General features: G+C 45.4%; 1 protein-coding gene across 1 annotated transcript in view; it reads left to right on the top strand.

The window, feature by feature from the left end:
* The window catches only part of nav3 (neuron navigator 3), a 56759-nt gene that overhangs the window by 22250 nt on the left and 17082 nt on the right, over positions 1–17427 (top strand). The window contains 14 exon segments of the mRNA XM_048267420.1: positions 1–527; positions 1901–2289; positions 2292–2337; positions 2621–2662; positions 5531–5688; positions 6039–6227; positions 6661–6713; positions 8199–8219; positions 9117–9140; positions 9873–9896; positions 10135–10212; positions 14129–14212; positions 15616–15727; positions 16191–16318. The exon segment at positions 1–527 is cut by the window's left edge and continues 71 nt beyond it. Coding sequence (XP_048123377.1) covers positions 1–527; positions 1901–2289; positions 2292–2337; positions 2621–2662; positions 5531–5688; positions 6039–6227; positions 6661–6713; positions 8199–8219; positions 9117–9140; positions 9873–9896; positions 10135–10212; positions 14129–14212; positions 15616–15727; positions 16191–16318 — 1875 coding nt within the window.

The raw sequence follows: 17427 nt of genomic DNA, 5'->3' as shown, positions 1-17427 counted from the left end.
ACGCTGGGCAAGGTGCCCAAATCGTCGGCCATAGGCAAGGGAGCGGGCATCGGCGGCGGTGGAGGCGGACGCAAGACGAGCCTGGACGGCTCGCAGCATCAGGACGACGGCGTGCTGCTGGGCTGCAGCAGCTCCAAGGTGCCCCTGCAGTACCGCTCGCTTCCGCGGCCGGCCAAGTCGTCCAGCGGGGCCGGCGGCGGCGGGGTAGTGGCCGCGCGCGGGAGTGGACATCGCTCCAGCTCCAGCAGCATCGACTCCAACGTCAGCGGCAAGTCAGCCGCCGCGGGGGCCACCGGCAACGGCACCGTCCCCGGGGCCAAGCGGCGCGACGGCGCCAGCAAAGTGGGCTCAGGCCGCTCCAGCCCGGTCACTGTCAACCAGACAGACAAGGAGAAGGTGGCCGTCTCCGACCAGGAGGGCGGAGCTCTCTGCACCTCGCCCAAGTCCAGCCCCACCTCCGGCGGCCAGTCGGGACTCCGCCAGCCCGGCTCCAAGTACCCCGACATCGCTTCTCCCACCTTCCGCCGGTAAGGCTCCCATGATCCTCTCTTTTACATTCCCCTCCAGCCGCTTCGCAATGTCTGTATGTGTGTGTGTGTGTGTGTGTGTGTGTGTCATTACTCTCTCTGTTTCATTACCGTGTCATAAAGATAGAGAGAACCTTATCTGTGAGGGAGTTTGAGCCTCTTGAAGCTGCTGGCAGTGGGATGGGTGGTGGTGGGTTGGGGGGCGGGGATGAAATATGCCTGTTTGCCACAGACTATTGTCTCCCTTGATGCAGCGGGCGAGCCACATAGATCTGAAAGTTCCTCTCATCCATCACAGCCCCTTTTCAGGTCTTCATCTCCCCCCACAAATCTCCATAACTCGCCGCACAAACTCCCACCATCTCATCAGCAAGTCCCAGATAAAAGGATGTATAAAGTGACCATAAGATACCCACTTAATCATGCTTTAGTGCAGGGACGATCTATCACGGGTGGCTCTCTCTTTCTCTCTCCACTACAGTCAAAGATGAGATCGCCATCTAGTGACCATTAGGTGTAGTGGCAGGCAGTGGCTCTCAGATGAGTTGTGCACACTGCCGCAGCAGCACACGCAAGACAGGCATTTACCATTCAGATCAGGAGGTGCTGTGAACCACAATGCGCTGATTGTGGCTGACGGGGGGCCAACGCCATTTCTTGCACAAATCTGTGTGTTCTTGTGTGTGTGTGTGTGTGTGTGTGTGTGTGTGTGTGTGTGTGTGTGTGCGTGTGTGTTTGTGTTTAAATTTGCATCAGTCAGACCATGCTGTTGAGTAGTGGGGAGGAGATGGGGGGGTATGGCCACTGCATAGTGATATCATTCAATTATCTCATTTGAGCTCTGGATGCAGTGGCCGTCATATACTGCAGTTTTCCCTTATGTGGAAAAATGGCAGTGCTGAACAGATGTTCTGACTTTGTGGTTGGATTTGAGATGCAAGGGAATAATATATGTCTACATATATATGTCTGTAGATACCTACAGGTACTACATATCACTGCTTGACATCAGTGTAGAGATATTACTGTAGAGTGGAGATGAACTTAACTTAGACGTTTTAAGGGATGTGCTGACTGCTCTCTAAGTACCGGATGCAATGCATGTATTAAACATTTGCTATGTGTGAATGTAATCTTAGATATTAATAGCTCTGTGCACAGTTACCACACTCCTGTCTTCCATTCCACTAATATGAATAAATACATTTATAAATGCATTCATGGATAATTTATACTGTATAATTGTATTTTGGAGGAAAAATGCCATGGTTAATTTATCATGTTGCTTAAGTTAAAAAGCATATTTCTTTTCAGCAGCTTGCTTCAGGTACTGTATATGAACTGGCCTCTTCCCCTTTTTTGTCCATGACCAGATTGTTTGGTGCCAAAGCCAGCAGTAAGCCTAGCTCACCTGGCACCCCTGACTCGGGCAAGTGCCTGTCGGCTCTGAGCAGCCCGCACGGCACGCTTGCACGACAGACCAGCCTGGACTCGCCCTCCTCGGGCACGGGCAGCCTGGGCAGCGCCGGCGGGCAGAGCGGCGGCAGCAGCCCGCTGTATGGCAAGGTGCCCGAGCTGGGCACGGACTCTCCGGCGTCTAGCCCGGCGTCGGGGCTGTCGCTGCCGTCCAACGCGCGGCCGTGGCCCACCGCCACCCTCAGCAGCTCGTCGGCGGGCAGCAAGGACACGCTGAGCTGCCAGAGCATGACCAGCCTGCACACCAGCTCCGAGTCCATCGACCTGCCACTGGCCACCACCACGGGCCCAAGGTCACGCGCACGGGCAGCGTCAAGTCCACTCTGTCCGAAGGGTGAGTCTGCCCACTGGCAGGGGAGAGGCAGGATGTATAGGCTAGGTGTGGCGTCAGGGATTTAATAGCACTAAATGTATGCTCTATAACTAAGTGAGCTAACCAATTATCTACCAATGTCTTATAGAAATATTTGTTTTCGTGTTTTATTTTCTCTGACTCAACAATAAGCTAACCAAACACAAAGAGGTTAACCAAGTACTAGGAGTTTAACATTAAATATCTAATGCAATAACTGTTTTGAATGTAGTATAATTGTATGTATTGTTTTCTGTTTTAACAGCATGCCCCTTGACAGAAACACTCTTCCTAAAAAGGGATTAAGGTACTAATGCACCATTGCAATATCTTCTCAACAAAGATTTCATTACTTTTTTGACAGAGACTTTTACATCCATGGCCTCTCCAATAATGACAGTGCCATACTCTCACAGACTCCTCATGATCACAACCTCATGACCCCTCATGTAGTTAGGAACCTGAAATCACATTAGCCAATTCCTGGATATTTATTTTAAAGCTAGTCCGCTTTAAAGTAGTCTTTTGAAACTCAAATCAGATGTTTGACAGGAGAAAAATTGGAAATATTCATGAGGCAAACGTAGCATAGCTGACATTCACAGAGCCGCACAGTCACAGAATCTTCTACCTGTCTTTCAGAATAACTCCTAAAAATGACCCAGCTAAATGGACGAATATTAAGTGTCATTTTTTAATTCACTTCGGTTGTCCATACCTTTGTTTTCACCGAGTTATCCCAAACCAGAAGTGGCCGCAATGTCGAGAATATGGTCAGAAAAATCTACCGAGGATTTTTGAAATTTGAGTATGGAAAAAGTATGGAATTTTGAAATGGAAAATGTGTAGGAACCCTGGAGTGTGTTTTCTGTTTGTCCACGTGCTGTCAGAGGCCAAATCCCCTCTATGACGAACAGCGCGCATAGATAACAAGCCCAACGGCAGCTTCCATTATGCTGATAATGAGAAATTCTACTCCAGTAGCTCCGCGGCTGATGAAACCCAGGACCGATAAAAAGACCCTCTGTCTTCCACAGTAACTAGTGAGAGTGTCAAGAATAGCTCCGCCACAGTCATTCAGGCCAGAGATGCTCATTCTCTCATTTGTAATCTTTGTGTCATTTCCCCCACACACATACAGTATCGGTACTCTCTCTCTCTCTCTCTCTCTCTCTCTCTCTCTCTCTCTCTCTCTCTCTCACACACACACACACACACACACACACACACACACACACACACACACACACACACACACACAGACATGTCTTAAAATAGTGTCCATTTTATCCTCCACCCAAACCTTCACTCTCACTCTCTCTCTCTCTGGCTCCATCTATCTCTTTCTAATGGCCAGCTCTGTGTCCAGACCATGTCACCCCAAAAGGTCACGCAGGAGTTCATAATGGAATCTAGAGGAAGGAGAGGAGAGGTCACAGTCTCATTGGGATGAATAATGTGTTGTCATCTCTGCTGTCCGACTTGTCTCTATCCATTATAGAGGTCCTTCTAAAGGTCACTATACCTCAAACTGGAGAGAGAAACTTTCTAGGTAGAAGAAAGGAATGCAGAATGCAAAAACATCCTGTCTTCTCCCAGTTGATATAAAATAAACTGTCAGCGAAACTTCTTTCAGAGTGCCTTTAGCCAGTTCTTGTTACTGTGCTATGAAAAGCCTTATTCATCTTTGAATGTGTATCTAGAGCTGTGCATTGTCGTATCTTGCCACGGGCCAGTTTCTGACATTGAAGAAATACAAAGGCCTACTCACAGTGACAACTAGGCGTGCCCAGGTCGCAGTTGGACTCAAAGTTAAGTGAGAGTGTCAGCTTGTCAGCTAGAACGCGGTGACAGCATGGGGGATGAATTTAGAAAAGGAACTCTGAGGTTATTTAAGATATTATAGAACTTGTACTTGCCTATCGCATACATCTTAAGGTAAGCAAGTAAGGATGAAAGTAAGAAACTAAAAGTGTGCTTTAAGTGACATGAGCTTTGCCCACTTGTGATGCCCAAGCTGTTTGCTAATTTGCGCAAAATTGCACCCTTACACAAGTGTGTATAGGGAGCTGTCAGACATTCAAATCATCCAATTGTCTTTTCAAAGGGCATGTAGGAGGAAGTTGCTTTGAGTGCCTCTTCTGCCAGCGTCCCTTTTTATCCAGAATTCAGGGCTCAATAGTCACCAATAATAGTGTTGGCTATCCTGAGCACCAACCCTTACAAAGAGCAATCAGTGTCCAACAATCATGTCAGAGGGGTTTATGTGGGGAAAAAAAGAAATTTGATGAAAAGAATCAACAAAGCAGTGCCACATGCAAGAGCAAAGCATCTGTCAGTCATTATGTTGTGTGGAGACAGAAGGTAGAGTTTTGGTAGGACCAGCTGTTTGAAAACAGAATCAAAGTGAACTGAGGTCTCCTCTGACAGGTCGTGATGTTCCCCTCAATCTTCCTCCTGCCTCAGAACTCTGCATAGAAGGGGAAAAAAATAAAAAGGAAATGAGCATGAACTCAATTATCGTCTTTAGGGGATTAAACGGAGGGGGTTTTTTGAACGTCCCTTGATAAGACTGGCCCCCCTGCTGGAGCCATTAGCCAGGCAAAGGAAAACTCTGTCTGTGTCTGTGTTTGAGCAGACAGTGTGTCTCCTCACCCAGTGGGTCTCGCATGTTGCCAGTGATGTGTTCAGACTGGATAGGATAGCTAGACCTAAGTGACAGAACTTTCACTAAACCCCAGAAGCCCCTGTCTCTCTGTTGCCCTTTTGGAAAAGGGAGACTGTGCCTAATGCCCACCCGACCTTCCTCTGAACCCTAGTCTAGGGGAATAGCAAGTTCCCTTTTCATAGTAGCAAAGACATTGCTGGAGGAAATCCAAGTTGTCAAACGTATTGAACATCTTGAATGCAGTCTTTTGTTGTACATCCCTTTAGTATAGACATACTTCAACAACCCAGCACATTGTATTCAGGAATCCAATAAAAACTTATCAAGAGCTAACGCTCGAGAGTGCGGTTCTCTACTATGTTTTTAAAGCACATTGTATTGACATGAACGACTACTACAGTAGCATTTTAACGATGCCGAGGCCACAAAGAGCATGATCAACATTTGTGATGGCTTTGTAACGTCTTCCTGTTTAATTGATCCCTCCAATTTCGTCCTTTGGCGCAGGTATCCGCCCTCCTCCAGGCAGACGTCCAATGAGGAGGGGAAGGAGTGGCTACGCTCCCACTCTACTGGAGGGCTGCAGGACACAGGCAGCCAATCACCTCTTTCTCCACCGGATGCCTCCTGCAACAATGCTGGCAAATACCACTATTCAAACCTGCGTGAGTGTATGCATATCATAAATCAACACAGAAATAGGCAGAGGCTATTACGAACCCTTAGTTGAATTTTAAGTTAAATTATGCAGTGTCCTCTGTGTATATGCTTCTGTCTATGTAATGTATAACTCCCTTAAACTTTTTAATTGTACAGTCAGTGTCCTTGGGTGACTTGAAAGGCGCTTGTAAATAAAATTTATTATTATTATTATTTTATTCAAGACACCACCATAATAAAAGATGTATAGCACAACTTACTTCTACCATTACATTTATTTGAAAGTAAGCATGTCTCCCATCAGATACTTATGACCCCCTCCCCATCTCCCTGTCTTTGTGTGTGTTTATTTCAGTGAGCCCTACCAGTATGTCCCAGTACAACCTCCCTGGACCCAGTATGAGCCGGTCCAATAGCATCCCCACGCAGGACTCGTTTGACCTGTACGTGGAAGGCCACACGCTGGGGGGCAGCGCTACGTCTCTGGAGGACAGACCCAGGGGCATCAGTCGCTCCGGATCCTTCCGTGACAGCACCGACGAAGGTGATTCTGCTCTTCACACACAGAAGATGCAGGCAGCACTGAAAAGACAGCGAAAACTTCTCTTATATCTGTACCAAGTATGGATTTGCACCAACAATCACTATGAATCAAGTGCAATGTTTAAAAAAGCTTTGTAGGATTGTAGTGATCCAAATGCACAACACAGCACATGCCCTGATTCTGACTGTTTCTATATTGAGTAGTATTCAACTTTAAAGGTGATGACAAAGTGTGGACTGTGAGTATATCAAACAGCTTTATAGCTGCTAGTTTACCAGTGATTTTCCCTGCTTGGGGAAATCTATGATGTGTGGTTCACAGGAGACCCTGCATATCTTAACCCCTGTATGGGCTAGTTCAGAAACACAAATGCTTGGTTTAAAGATTGATTTTGACATGTTGTGTTCCTGTTGTCCCTTCTCTCTCCCCGTAGTCCATGGCTCTTCACTGTCCCTGGTGTCTAGCACCTCTTCGCTCTACTCAGCGGTAAGCAGCACTCCTCCTTGCTCTTCCTTCCCAATCTGTGTCTGCACACAGCAATAGGGCAAAACCCATGTCAGATATGCACTCAGCTGTGACTGACAACATTAACAGGCATAAAAACTTTTGACTGACAGGTGTCATTGTTCGAGGCTTGTGATTAAGAGATAAATCCTGCGTAGCTGAGAGAGATTTGCAAAAGGGCTGCAGTCTGACAGCAGCTTTTCTTGGCCTCCTATTCTCTTGTAGAGAGGCCAATCTGAGATTTCAATTTCCACTCTCAGCTCCGTCTGCCTGCTCGGTGGGAAGTACATACAGAGGCTTGAGATTGGTGAGGGGGGGGTGGGGTCTGTTGGCCCTTTAGTGGTAAAGAAAAGACTCTAGGCATCCGGCTGAATGAGTTGCCAAGTCAGGTTTATGGGTTTGTGGCGTCGGATGGGGAAGAGGGGATGCAATCAATTTCAGGATTTTGCTTCTGCTTGAAGAAGTTCTCAGACAGGTCTATGAGGATTAGATTTTCAATTCAGATCCAATATAAGCTTTGGCATTGTTTTTCTCCCTGTTATAGAGGACTGTGTAAGTCATTGCTGTTGCTAGCACAAATGTCAGTCCTAATTGCTTTCACAGTTAGATTTTCTATTGTCTGATTTGATGTTTTACTGATTTAAAGCAACACCAAAGAGTTTTTTGTACCTTAAAATAATGTTTCCAAAATCGTTTCAGTGGTTCATCAACTCGTAACAGGGTGAACGGCTCTGCCTTCGCTTCGCGGCCCTCTATCGGCTATAACCGCACTATGTAAGTTTGCCGGTTTGGGTAGCGGATCTGTAGTTCGATGGAATGAGACATGAGAAACTACAAATTTGACTTGCATCTGATGTCGCAATACATTGTACTTTCATAAAATCATGCAACATATTCTACCTTGTGTGTGGACATTGTTTTTTGCAAAGCTGGTGCTGGATAAACAAATAGTGCGTGCGACAGAGGGAAAGTTCTTTGGTGTTGCTTTAAAACTTCTTTGTGCGATGTATTAAGTTTGACAAAAATTCTGGATATTATTTCTCTTGTCCTTTTCTGTTGGCCCTTTTATCATTTCATCTCATCTTTGGCATTATCAACCAAAACTGCACAACTTCTTTTAATTAATACCATTTAATTTAAACTGTTGAAAACAATTATTTTTTAACAGTATTTATGTTTACTATTTTGCTATCCTGTTCAGAGGGTTGAGATCAGTGTCTCATATTCTGCCACTGCAACACAGGGTATGATTAATAAAACTCCATAGCTATCCCATAGTGCAACTCAGTTGATATGATTTTTGACAAAAGGCCATAGATGATGGACAATGAAAATGATTGGCTTACAAAAAAAACATTGCATTGTTTTAACCATGTTATAGTTTAAAATAGAATGGAGTGGCACTCCAATGTGGCAATGCTGTATGTGACTTTGCCACTACTTGAACACCCATTTTCTTGCTTCCAGGTGCTATCTTTTCTGGACAAGGTAAAGCCTGTGCGGTCTACCATGAGCTCCACGCACACATCAGTGTTTGTATTGCCCCTTTACACACTGAATCCAATATACAGGCAGAACATGGAACGCTAGTAAACACTATTTGATCGATTGTGATGAAATGTTAATCATCTGGCCACCTGTTTGGTTGGTGGGTAATATAATTGTCACACTATGAAACTGTACAATGTATTGATTATTTGATTTACTTTTCATACATGAAATCTCATGGTAGATTTGAATTCCAATTATACTAATACGTGTATACACGTATATTGAAGACACAGAATAAATGTGTGTCATAATTTAAAAATGTAAGACATTGACACCATGATGATATACACAGATATATCCATAGAAAGATCTGCAGATATGCTTCCACTCGTGATGTATCTCTGAGTAGCTATCCTCAGTTTTAGTACCATTTTTATCTCCTAATGTGCCTCAGGTAACCACATCATCCTCCATCAAATCAACTTTTTGTACCCTTCAGTGCCTACCATACATACATTATGTAACATGTTCAAGAATATATGCACAATTGTCAATCAAATCTAGTGCTTTGCATTGCCTAATGTTAGTTCACTGTCGACATCTATGGCCTTGTGGGGTACTTCTGTCTGTTTTATCAACCCCAGGATTTCTTCTGTCAGTCACAGAAATCAGAGCTGATGAGGTGTTGTACATAAATTATGAAAGTGCAGAGAATGAATAGGCATGATGTTCAGTGAGTGCATATTCCTTATTTGACTGCTAGACTCGGTCCTGATGGCCATAAACTGAGATATGTGGGGTGCATAAAACGCCCATGAGAATGTAATGATCTCCATATCCACGGTCGTTTTGCTGTCTGTTTAATGGCCGCTGTGTTTTCCTTTCCTTCCACAGACGGAGGAGAAGGCCCATTCAGAGGTGAGATGCCTCCCTTGTTTATGAGAGCCTCGAATGCGCTGTCGTGATTCTTTATGCTCCACAATAGAGAACCGATCAAGCCGCTCAAGCAGTGATGTCTCCACTCCATGTCCAAAATCAGCTTGTTTTCTTTGAAGTTTATAGTATTACATCATGCGCCCCAATAGCCATATATTTCTTTTTATCTTAAATAAAAAATACCCCAAATAGCTTCTTTTGAACTTTTTTTTTGATAGTTGGCCCTTTCAAGTCTCGCATTCACTGTCCCTCACCACTCATACCCTTTAAAGGCATCTTCAAATGAACATGGTCAAACAATAATGTACCATGGTTATCGCTAAACATGGCATCTGGGAAACTACCACATTATACTCACATAACAGTCATCATTTAAAAACTATCTGGTTTTGGTCTGGACTTCTATAATGATATTTCTGTCACTTTCTTTCTTATGTGATGCCTCTTTCTTTCACGTCATGCTTTGCCAAACCAGTATACTGTGTACACCTCTTTTGCTTTACCTTACACATGGTTATAGTCAAGGTCATTTAGCAGATGCTTTTTTGGATTGCATAGTCATACTAACAGCCTGGTAGATGCTGCTAACGCAAATGCGAATGAGTGATAGGATGTCATGCATCTGTTTTTAACCATAACAACCGTATGTCCATCCTATCCGCCTTACGGGGCAGGAAGCCTAGAGTTAATTGTTCTCTTCTCTTTTCAATCAAGGGTCAAACTGTCCAAAATACCACGGTAATTTACCTTTATTTACTTCCATGCTGCCCCTTTTTGCAGTAGACACCAATATTTTGTTGATTTTTTTTTTTTGTTATAAAGGCCCCCAAGTGTTTTTCACTTGCTGTAAAGGGCCATGTTTGTTTTACAAGCGGGGTAATAGTAGTTGTGAAGTAGGGTATTGGTTGGCTTTTAGTGTTTGGTTTGGGTGAAACAGTCTTATAATCATAATTCGTTGGTGTGTTTCTCTGAACAGCAAATTCGGAAACTGCGTCGGGAACTGGATGCCTCCCAAGAAAAGGTTGCGGCTCTGACTTCCCAGCTTTCAGCCAATGTAAGTGATCTATCTTATCAATTTACAAAAACTGCAGCTATTGAATGATGTATTGATTGATCTGACCCCTCTGTCGCAGACTATTTTTGACAAACAGTGTGTTTTTGGCTGGTATCTCCGAATACAGTTCCTGACATAAATGAATAAACAAACCCAAGGTTGCCAGGCGTGATGTTCTTTTTTGTAATCAGCGTCTTTTAACTCTGCAAGACATTCTATAATTCCAATTCAATCCGACTGCTCCTCTAAGACTCTCCCCTATGTGTGTCCACGCGGAGATAAAAAAAACCCAGACATTTTTGAAGTCTTACTCGCCCATTTTTATGAAGGCGGGAGCATCTGAAACGGGAGCTTGTTTATCAGAAGGCGTCCTCGGAGAGAATGGCTCACCCAGCAGGTGGCGGTTTCTCCGAAGCAGCCTCATTCATGTGCTCGGGAGGAGCCCGTGGCGGATAGGCGAGAGTTAGCGTAGCGAGAGCCTGGATGAACCAAGCCAGGGGTTTAGGGAGGGTCGGTGGGATGGGATGGGGAGTGGACGGGGTGGGGGATAGAGGGTGGGGTGCCCAGACAACCGGCCCAGACGTAGTTTTGTATTTCTCTCACTCCTTTTTATTTTTTTCCTTTTTTGCGGGGGTGTTCTCTTGTCTCTCAGTTTGATAGGGGTGTGTGTGAAGTGTGTGATCAAGCATGAGACACGAGGAGCACGCCTTTCCACCTCATGATGATGGAGTGACAGTGGAGAGTAGAGGAGAGAAGAAGGGGGGGGAAGTGAGGGGAGTGGTGGAGTCGTGAGGGTGAACTGTGATGCCGATGCTGCTCTCGCCGTGGAGAAACTTTTCAAAGGAGAAAAGCAGTGCAGTTATGACAGGCACTTTTGAGACATTTCTTAGGGGGGTTTACCAAAAAAAGAGAACTTTCTTCGTGAATTGTGCATGAGGCTGTCTGGTACTTTCTAGTGCATGACTCTTTCTATGAAGCACATATTTCAGTTGAATGCCTCACCTTGAATTGGGAAACACAGATAAGCTTCTTCAGTCGCATTAAATAGAGGAATTCATTCAATAAACCTTAAGACTAAAGGTCTTGTCAGGACATGTTGGTTTGAAAATACCTAACGGAGAATCGAAATGGCTTAAGCTCATGCCCCCATTATTCTATGTCATATGACCTTCGAGATAACAAGGCGGACAAGCATTAGCTTGAGTACAGCTCAGTAAGCCAGCACAGACAGATGCCTCCTTTTTGAACAACCGATGTAGCAATGGATCAAAAACTGTTTGTTAATTGCTAAAAAGGTCAGTGTCAGGCATTTAACTTCACACGTAGCCAGTCGGATTAGGCTAATGAGAAGTCCATCTTAGTGCCAGTGAGTGTGTGTGTGTGTGTGTGTGTGTGTGTGTTTGTTCAATTCGGAAGTTCATTAACGGAACACTGCACAGAGAGAATTCTTCTTGACAGTTCTTACTTTGTTTACTGTGCGTTGACCTGTGCACATTTCAGATAAGCCTGCAGAGTTAGCATTAAGGCTACATGTTGTTTTGGCCTGGGGGCAGTAGTAGAACTTGATTGGTAATGCTGTCCACACTGATGCTCTCTCTCTGTCTGTCTCTCTCTCTCTCTCTCTCCCTCTCTCTCTCTCTCTCTCTCTCTCTCTCTCTCTCTCTCTCTCTCTCTCTCTCTTTCTCTCTCTCTGTAACCCAGTCAGAGTAAGGGGGAGAAAAAGGGGGTGACTGCCCCTGTGAAGGATTAGTGGAGAAAGCAGTTTGGTCAGAGTCACTTGAAGCTGTGTGGCCTTTCTTGTATGCCCCCCGCCCCCCCTCGAGACTGGATTACATTCCTCCCTCCATCTTGTATTAAAGGAGGGGGTTTAAGAGTTCGTCACCTCTCCCTCTCCACCTCTCCTCGACATTCTGCGGGTGCCTTTGCCACCTTTCATCCCCTCATCCCCTCCCTCCCCCTCATGTTTCTATCCCTCCTTCAGTCTGTGGCTCCAGTGTTTTTTTTTTCCTTTTCCATGTGCGATGGATTTTTTTTTTTTTTTTGTCGCCCACCCACTTCCTCCCCTTTTGATCTCTCTCCCAAATGCCCTCCCATGTGCCCAGTAGCAGGCGAGTGACCAGTGCAGGCTTGGGGCTCTAGCTGGCGTAGCTCTAGCACACACACGCGTGTGTGTGTGTTTCAGTAAGCATGGCCGAGAGAAGATGCAGCACACTGGCCAGCTCTCTGATCTGGCCCCCGCTGAACCGCTACCCGGGCGGCACCCAATGGTCAGGGGTCAGGGGTCGCGTCATTAAAGGCAGCCGTGACCTCAGGACCAAGCGAGCACAGACGCAGTCTCAAACGCAGGCACGGGTCAAGGACCGCTGGGCATGTGCGGAGACGCGGCTGCCAAGTGGACAGGTGGGCACGTAGGCGGCAGGGGCAAGCAGGTTGGACGTCATGCCAAGGTTTTGGGATGGATCTGGACATGTGACATTTACAAAGGTTACTCCCTGCAGGACGAGGAGGAAGATGATGAGGATATGGAGGATGAAGAGCAGGAGGGGATTCTTTTTTTTTTGCATAGCTTTTCTCTACAGGTCCATGGCTATTCATAGCATCACAACCACAGGTTATGGCTTAGCTTAGCTAACATTGGCTGTTATCTTGTAGGTTATCTAACATTGGCTGTTATCTTGAAAGTGCTCCAAGAAGGGCTTCTGTTAATTAGCACTGAATCTGTGTGTGAAAGACTTGGAAGGGTGATTGCATCTTATCTCTGGCAGGCTAAGACAGTGCAGGTGTGTACAATGAGTATTTATGGAGCTTTTGCATTGTTTGACATGATTATGTTCCTGAGTCCCTCTCCAGCAGTCTCACTGAGAGGGGCAGGTCAGTAAATAGGCTGCGTGGATCCAGTGCACTCATCTGGGGTGGATAGTCAGGGACGTGTGGGTCTGTGCTGGTAATGTTGGATAGCTGAGGACAAACAGCCAAGTTCTTTTTGGCATTACTGGAGTGGGTAGCAGCAGGGCTATGAGTTGTTGGGCTGCTTGTGCAGTTTTTTCTTGATTTGTCGGCCCTTTAATTCATTGGTCTGAATGTAATGCTAATATAAGCTAATAGAGTAGAAGTAGGGGAGTGATGCATCATCTATCAAAATATGGCAATATTTATGCAAATCTAAAATGGAAAGTTCTGCATTAGTTTTGTGTGTGTGTGTGTGTGTGTGTGTCCAAAATCCACTTCCTCGACCTTGAGTTGGATAAATGGATACTACAGCATACTCTGTGCTTCTTCTTACACCCCCGTTTCAGTAGTAAGCCCCAGCGCAGTGAAAACAAGCCCTGTAGGCTCATGTTAGAACAAGGCTCAAACACAAGGTCTTCTTTGAACTGACAGGTATTGCATTAGCACCCCAACCCACTTCAATGGCGTCATACCAGGCTAACAGGGAAGTGATTAGCGATGTAGAGCGGTATGTCAGCACACCGTGCTGTCTGTCAGGGCTTTATACTGAATGAAATGAGTTCTGTGGAAAGAAAGATAATTTTCACAGGTTTACAATCTTATCTCAGCTTTCTTGCTTCATCATATCAGAGGGCGATAAAATAAGAAAGAAAAACATGGTGGGAAATGTTTTTTGTGTATGTTTTGTGTTTTTTTTATCTTTCATGGGCCATGTCACTTGTCAGGGTGTGAAGGGAGAAAAAGAGGCGAGCCAAAAAAAACACAAAGTTCTGCTCGTCACCCTGAGGTGACCGCTCAGTTCCGCCTCAGTGCCTTCACAGTTTTGCAGTGTCATGTCAAGCAGCTGTGCTATGCTAACAGTCCTGTGTTTTTTATCTTCTCTTTTCTTCTCCCCTTTTTTTGTTTTGTTTTGTTTTGTTTTGTCTGTTTGTTTATTTGTTTGTGTCTGTCCGTACCCTCTTGACAGGCTCACCTGGTGGCTGCCTTCGAGAAGAGTCTGGCGAACATGACCTGTCGGCTGCAGAGCCTGACCATGACGGCGGAACAGAAGGTACCGTACCCAAGAGTCTCCCCTCCCCCTCTCCCCCCTTCACCCGGCCCGGGCCCCGTGGCCCAGTCACGTAGGGCCATAGCAGGCTCGTGCTCCGAGAGCAGACAAACATCTGGTTCTCTCTGTCCACCTCAACACCCCCATCTGTGTAAAGGTTTTTATCCAGTCGACTTTGATTCGGAACAGGAAGTCCTTTTTAGAAACAGGTATTTGTACGTTTTTAATCTCTGACAACTTTTTATCTTTTTTTACAAGTATAATACAGGGGGGTTTTTTGTATCAGGGAATCTTCTAACCACAGAAGTTATGCTGCCACATTTGCGCCATCTCTGACAGATTATTTTTAGTCACGCTGATGTTCTGTATCAGATGAAAAAAAAATATGCTGTCATGCCTCACTGGTTAAAACTGAAACACATAAAGGTGTCAGACACTTCTGTTTGTTATTCTTGCAGTTCATTTATACCGTAGACTAAAGTGATTAACCCACACTCCTCAAATAATGGCTCAGTAAAAACGGGGGATCAAATGAGCAGTGCACACACACACGTGTGTATGTGTGTGTGTGTGTGTGTGTGTGTGTGTGTGTGTGTGTGTGTGTGTGTGTGTGTGTTTGTGTGTGCGTCCGTGTGTGCATCACAGATGCCTCCAAATGCAACCTGAGCCCCCTCTTGCACACACAACACTCAGCAGCCCCGAACTCGATCTGCCCTGACACACACACACACACACACACACCCTTAATCCTCCCTGAATTAAATTCCGTCTCTATCCAGGGATGTCTTTGTTAAATAGACACAGACTTTTAATTAAAACCCTGAAACCCTATCACCAGCCCAGGGTACTTTGGGATGAATTGCAAAGGCTGTTCTTTCATCTAACGAGTGCGGGCCTTCAGTGGAAGCCAGTGTGATGTAGGTTATACTAAGTAGGTGGTGAGTAGCATGAAAAACTCCAAAAGTATATTGCCAAACCATATGCCTCCGCAATCTGCTACCAGGCTTATCTCCATGTGAGATATGGAGGGAGGAATAATTGATGGGGAAAGTTGACAGCTGTCACTATGTGTGTACTGCTCAGGAATACCAACTTAGTCATGCCTGCTGGTTACACATACACACACACACACGTACACACAGAGACACACACACACACACACACACACACACTATGCTAAAAGATTGATGAAGTCGATACCTATCAGTCTTCTCCAACTGTTAAGTCTTTTCTCTCGGGGAATTGCTTCAATGTATGGAAATGTAATGAAGGTATCATTATGCAGGAGATGATGAGGATGATTTATGTATGGGTAGAGGGGTGTATGTATGTGTGTGTGTGTGTGTGTGTGTGTTGCATTGTGTACCACTGTGATGTAAACAGTGTTGTGAATGTGAACTTCTCAGGAGTCGGAGCTGGCTGAGCTGAGGGAGACCATTGAGGCCCTTAAAGCCCAGAACACAGACGCCCAGACGGCCATCCAGGTGGCCCTCAATGGCCCCGACCACATCAGCAGAGGTACCAGCATACCCTGTCTTCACTACTGAGGCTTCGGGACCTTATAAATGAATCTTACTCCAATGAACCTTAGGTTACACTTTACTTGACAGTGTTGACATAAGAGTGACATAACACTGTCATGAACGTGTCATAAACAAGTCATAAACGTTTATGACATAACTTATTAAGTGACATTAAGTTTTTGTCATAACAAGTTAGGGTTAGGATTGGGGTTAGGCTTGGGGTTGGGGTTGGGGTTGGGGTTGGGGTTAGGTTTAGGGTTAGGGTTAGGTTTCATGTGTCATGACAGTGTCATGTGTTCATCGATACTGTCATAGTAAAGTGTTACCGAATCTTATGAATAAAAACATGCTATTGTAGTTCTAAAGCTAAAGTAGGCTGTGTCTATATGGGTTTTTATGTTTATGTTTTATATTGTGAGGGGGTATTCATGTGTTAATAGCCATCGTATTTTCCTTAGGGACTGACCAGCGAATCAGGCGGCAGCACTCGTCCGACAGCATGTCCAGCATCAACAGCGCGGCCAGCCACTCCAGCATGGGCAGTTCCAAGGATGCCGAGGACAAGAAGAAGAAGAAGAAGAGCTGGGTTAGTGCCGGGGTCAGGGGTCGGCAGGGTCAGGGGTCAGCAGGGAGGATGGGTGAGAGAGAGAAAGAGATGACCAGCAAGCTTCAACTTCCCTTCACCTCTAAACTGACACCCATGCTAGTAGTCTCTGAGCCCTATGTGCTGATGTGAAAAGTTACATGGCTTATTATAGGCCGACAGAACCTGAAGGTTTGTTGGATGAAGTCTCTCAAATTTTTGCTGGATCTTAAAAATGTCTCAGTGAAAAAGAGTTTGGAAGTCAAAACTCCCCCTTTGCCTTCCTTGTGGGCGAAGACATTAATGGCTGCACAGCATGACATGGTGGTTGATACGTGACACATTTACAAAACAGCAAGGAGGGTGCCATTCAAGTTGAGTTTTTGTTTTTAAGCATGAAGAACTAGGAGGGGATTATGTCGTTCATGATTTCTCTCACAGTAATCCTCAAAGTAAACATCTAGTATCACTGTTTGGTCATATTTTTAGCGCCACCAGTCTGTCTTTCAAGCTTCGTGTTCTTGCAGGCCAGGCATCTTAGAGCTGCACTGTATTAAATGCTCTCTCAGTCATACCCAGCAGCTGTCTTCAGACACAGTCACTCAAGCCTCTCATAACCTCTTGCTTTGTGGTTCCACCCCCTCACTTTTGACTCCAGCAAGGCAATGGTAGTCGACCAAAGGTGAATATGACCAGCCTTCCTATAGCTTCCAGCATGCTGTTGTGCAGGTGGTAGAAGATGGACTCATGGGGCAGGAGGGAAGGAATGATCCAGTATTGCCCCCTGCTCCCCATCTACCACCCCTTTGCCCCCTGCCATGTTGTCTCTAATTGAATACCTGCCCCCCACACCTTCCCTTCAGGAGTCCAAGAGTCTTCTCCTGTTTTGTATGTGTCTTGCTCCCTGTAGAGACAGTAGAAGTCGTTTTTATTTATTTTTGATTTATTTTTGAAGAGTGCCCCTTGTTCAAGTGTCCTTTTATTTCTTCCCTGGCATCTCAAGTCATTTCATTCCCCCACTCCTTGCATTGATAGAAATGGTGTTTGGTGTTGGTGAAAGATGATGAAAGCTGTGCATGTGTGATCATGTCTGATAACTATGAAATGCTTTT

The sequence above is a fragment of the Alosa alosa genome, chromosome 17 (genome assembly GCF_017589495.1).
Source record: "Alosa alosa isolate M-15738 ecotype Scorff River chromosome 17, AALO_Geno_1.1, whole genome shotgun sequence".
Classification (NCBI taxonomy): Eukaryota; Metazoa; Chordata; class Actinopteri; order Clupeiformes; family Clupeidae; genus Alosa; species Alosa alosa.
The sequence above is the reverse complement of the archived record's forward strand: the minus strand, read 5'-3'. Positions and strand labels throughout refer to the sequence as shown.